The sequence below is a fragment of the Triticum urartu genome, chromosome 2A (assembly GCF_056163025.1).
Source record: "Triticum urartu cultivar PI428250 chromosome 2A, HENAU_Tu73, whole genome shotgun sequence".
Classification (NCBI taxonomy): Eukaryota; Viridiplantae; Streptophyta; class Magnoliopsida; order Poales; family Poaceae; genus Triticum; species Triticum urartu.
The window spans coordinates 694,319,039-694,323,144 of record NC_141874.1 but is presented as its reverse complement, the minus strand read 5'-3'; the positions used below and the strand labels follow the sequence as shown (position 1 = coordinate 694,323,144).

General features: G+C 53.4%; 1 protein-coding gene across 1 annotated transcript; it reads left to right on the top strand.

The window, feature by feature from the left end:
• Nucleotides 1-2,800: 2,800 nt before the first annotated feature.
• Nucleotides 2,801-3,868, top strand: ABCI1 (non-intrinsic ABC protein 10). The gene has a single exon (XM_048703314.2). It carries the CDS (start codon nucleotides 3,027-3,029, stop codon nucleotides 3,699-3,701), a length of 675 nt encoding a protein of 224 aa, XP_048559271.1. The 5' UTR covers nucleotides 2,801-3,026; the 3' UTR covers nucleotides 3,702-3,868.
• Nucleotides 3,869-4,106: the final 238 nt, after the last annotated feature.

Sequence of the window (4,106 nt, the reverse complement as noted above, 5' to 3'; positions counted from 1 at the left end):
GTTCATGGGAGTGGGGGCCTAGGACCCCACTCAAAATATGAAACTTCAGTGATATTTCTTTGAAATTTCAGAAATTTTTGCCAAAACTATGTGAATTTGTACAAAGTATGCCCCCACTCCCATAGTTTGCCCCCACTTAGAATAGTTTTTGGGTCCGCCCCTGCTCGTTCTGCACCCCTTCTCTTCACATTGAAATGACATCCGTCTGCCGCCTACAACCATTAAACCACCGTGTGTGCCTACGAACCTACTCCAGCGCCCCGAGCACCACAGTCTGTGCCTATGCCGGCCGACATTAAACACCTATCACCGGCTGGCGCCTCGCATGCACCGCTATTTAAACGTGGTCCGGCGCCGAGCAAAAACCACACCACACATCCGCCACTATATACACAACGTAGGGTAGGTCGTATATATATCTTGTGGCCGATCAGCAGCCACCAGCAATACACAACGTAGAGTAGGTCGTATGTATATCTCTTGTGGCCGATCAGCAGCCACCAGCAAGCAAATCGCAACGATCGAGCCCTGATGGATACTGCCCAACAGAACCCAACAGAATCGATGCATGGACGCACGCGGATCAGGTAAGTTCACGGCAAATACGTTACTCACTTGACCAACCAAACAGTTGATGGATACTGCCCGACCAGTTTGAGATTGGATGTTTAGAAGAATGATTGTATCATTAGCCTATTACGGCGATGACCCGCAAATTGGCTTTGGCATTCGTCCGTAGACATAGAGACCAGTCAACGAATACTGATGCGGGAGCCGGTCATTCAATGCAGTCTTTTATATGTCTGCCAGTAAATGGCAATATAATGTTCAAATAAAGTTCAATCCATAGCGCTTGCCAGGTCAGCACGAGCGCTTGATCACATGCCTGATCATCACATGCTCGATCACAAGCAAAAAGAGGCATGTAATGCTCCGGCCATGGTGGCGTCTTTAGTCTTTACGGTGGGTGACATGATGGCCGCGACCTCCACCACGTTCGTGACCAGCATGCCCACTGCCACGTCCGCCACCAGCACGCCCTCCGCCGGCCTTCTGCTTCTTGAGCTTCTCCTCCTTTGCGGCTTTCCCCGCGGCGATTTTGCTGCGTTGCTGAGTTGATCTTCCGGGCGAGCATGATGCTCGGATCCTCCTGCATCTCCACCACCTCCAACTCAGGCAGGCTATCCTCCGGTTCCATGAGTTGGCGGAGGGGGAGGGAAGAAGTGAATGGAGAAAAGGGCAGGAATTGGGTGGAGAGTGACGGGATGGAAGAATAGAGTGGAGGATTTTGCCATGGAAACAGGGCGACGAGCTACAAAGCGCGGGCTCCGCCTTTCTTTTGGGTGGGCCAAGGTTGTTAGCGTCCGACGTGTTTCGTGTCCGGACTCCAACGAAGCCCCCCACGTTTGGTTCTAGCTTGCAGGGAAATCGTGGTTCGGACTACTCGCCGATGGATGGGGATCGGCGTTGGATGGCTTCTGCGGTCCGGGCAACTACGTCTGGATGGATACGGGCGGTTAGAGGGTCCGCATTAGAGATACCCTTAGGGTGTGTTTGGTTGGAGAACGAGATGGAATGGAATGTCATGGTATTTTCGTCAATAGCGAGGCCGAGGCGTCTATGATAAATTTGTCGGTCTCAAGATCCATAAGCTCAGTCTCTTGTGAAGATGCTCATAAAGATAGAGTGTGTACATACGATTTAAGAATGAATGCGGGCGTGTACATATGAGCATCTGCTTTTGTATTCGTATTTTTAAAAAAACAAGCATCAAAACTTCAAAAGTTCACTCTTCTTCTCCTATGCGGTGTTCTGCGTTGGCCAGCTAGAGGTAGCTAGGCACCCGATCGAGATTTCGCGCCTCGATCCCGGCTTCTGGGCGGCACTACTGGCCAGTCGGTTTTTTTTTTGAGGGTTATGGCCAGTCGATCTTGGCGTACGTGTATCACACATGTGAGTGGTTCGTCTCCGACGACTAGACATATACAAGGGCCAAATTGCACACACTCACACATGTACTACTACAGGAGATCAGCCAGCAGGGCGCGAGGTGTACCGCTGTCCGATCGATTTCCCTCCAACGGCCGGGTAATGGACCTACACTCCATGCCTTTGCTTTGCAATGGATGGATTAGTTTTTGAGCCACATGCACGGAGCCAACGCGACGGATCAGGCCGTTGGTGGAGATTCTCCTTGGGGCGTCTCTGGCCCATGCATGCATGCAAATGGACACAGCAGCGTACATGCAAGCAGTCGCAGTGCATGCATGGTCACGATGGTCTCGTGATCTCGTCCAGCACAGAACAGTTGCGAGATATCCAAAGTTGAGCAAGCGTGATTTACCCTCGTCGATGAGCTAGCGGCGGCGTTCTTCATTATTTTTTTTCTTTCGAAACGGCGTGCTCCATTATCACATCCTGATTCCTGAAGCCGTTATGCATTATTGAACTGTAGAGTTACCTGATTTTCCAACTTGAGCTTATGGGTGGCATTATCGCGTCGTCTTATGGCTCTATCTTAACCTTGAGCTTATGGGTTCTCGTTGAACTGTGGAGCTACCTGATTTCGAAGTGTATGTGCATTAGAAATGCTATTTTCCTCCACGCGAAAAATTAAAATTAAAATTAAATGCTCTTTTCCTACGCAGAGAATTCAGAAATGCTATTTTTCAGGCTTTCAGATAAATGCTGTTCCATTTCACGAGGCCGTAGGACCATTTAGGCCCATTCCCGCAAAGGCCACCCACGGGCCTCCACGTTTCCCTTCCCGCACAGCCAGCGTAGGCCAGGCCGTATCGACCGTCACGTTGTCCTCACGGCACGGCCCAACCAACCCTCGCGTCTCCCCCCGCTTCCACCTCTCCGCGCACCGCCGCCGCCGCCGCCGCACTCCCACGCACGCTGCCGCGGCGGCCACCCACGCCCGCCGCTGCGCTCGCTTTCGCGCCTCCACCGGTCCCACCCGCACCGCGCCCGCGCGCCCGACCTGATCCCCCGCGCCGCTCGCGAGCCGCCATCCAGCAGAGATGCCGGCCCTGAGGCCGCCGCCGCCGCGCCTCATGCTCAACGCCGTCTCCTGCATGCGGAACGCGCAGACGGTGCTGCGGGACATCAACGTCAGCGTCCACGACGGCACGGCGCTCGTCCTCACGGGCGCCAACGGCTCCGGCAAGACCACCTTCCTGCGGATGCTGGCCGGCTTCTCGCGCCCCTCGGCCGGGGAGATCCTCTGGAACGGCCACGACGTCACCTCCCCGGGCGTCTTCCAGCAGTACAAGCTGCAGCTCAACTGGATGTCGCTCAAGGACGCCGTCAAGGAGAAGCTCACCGTGCTGGAGAACGTCCAGTGGTTCGAGCTCCTCGAGGGCAAGCACGGCAGGTCCGCCCCAGCCATCGAGCTCATGGGCCTCGGCAGGCTCATGAACGACAAGGCCAGGATGCTCTCCATGGGGCAGAGGAAGCGCCTCCAGCTCGCCAGGCTGCTCGCCATCGACCGCCCGATCTGGCTCCTCGACGAGCCCTCCGTCGCGCTCGACTCCGAGGGCGTCAAGCTGCTCGAGTACATCATAGCGGAGCACCGCAAGAAGGGTGGGATCGTCATCGTCGCCACGCATCTGCCCATTGAGATCGAGGATTCCATGAACCTCCGTCTTCCGCAGCGGTTCCCCCGGAGGAAAACTCTGGTTGATCTTGTGCGTTGATTGATGGGAGCTCAAAATATGTAGCTGTATCTTTCTAATTCTTCTCCAGCCATACAAGTTTTGCGTTGGAGCAACTTCTGATGGTGCAATTTTGTGACACTTTCTTCTGGAAAATAAGAACATACTATTTGCCATGTCAATATATATGCTGGTGCCTGCTTTGCTCACATACTGCATTTTGGAGATTTGTGGTCGTTCTTTTGACTTTGATTTACACTCAGTCATGCCAATATGCCATTGCCACCTGGTAGTGCAATCTTCTGTTCTTATTCAGTGTCTAGCAGTTTTAGTGATGAGATGCAGTGTATTGTCCTGAAGCTTCGATTGGCGGAAAGCTGCCCAGATTTGGAGATCTTTTTACAAGGTAATGGACTACTGGTTTAGGAATTAGGAATTTTCTGTATA

Excerpts from the sequence above, each read along its gene's own strand:
- ABCI1 (XM_048703314.2), top strand. The coding sequence starts at position 3,027 with ATGCCGGCCCTGAGGCCGCCGCCGCCGCGCCTCATGCTCAACGCCGTC.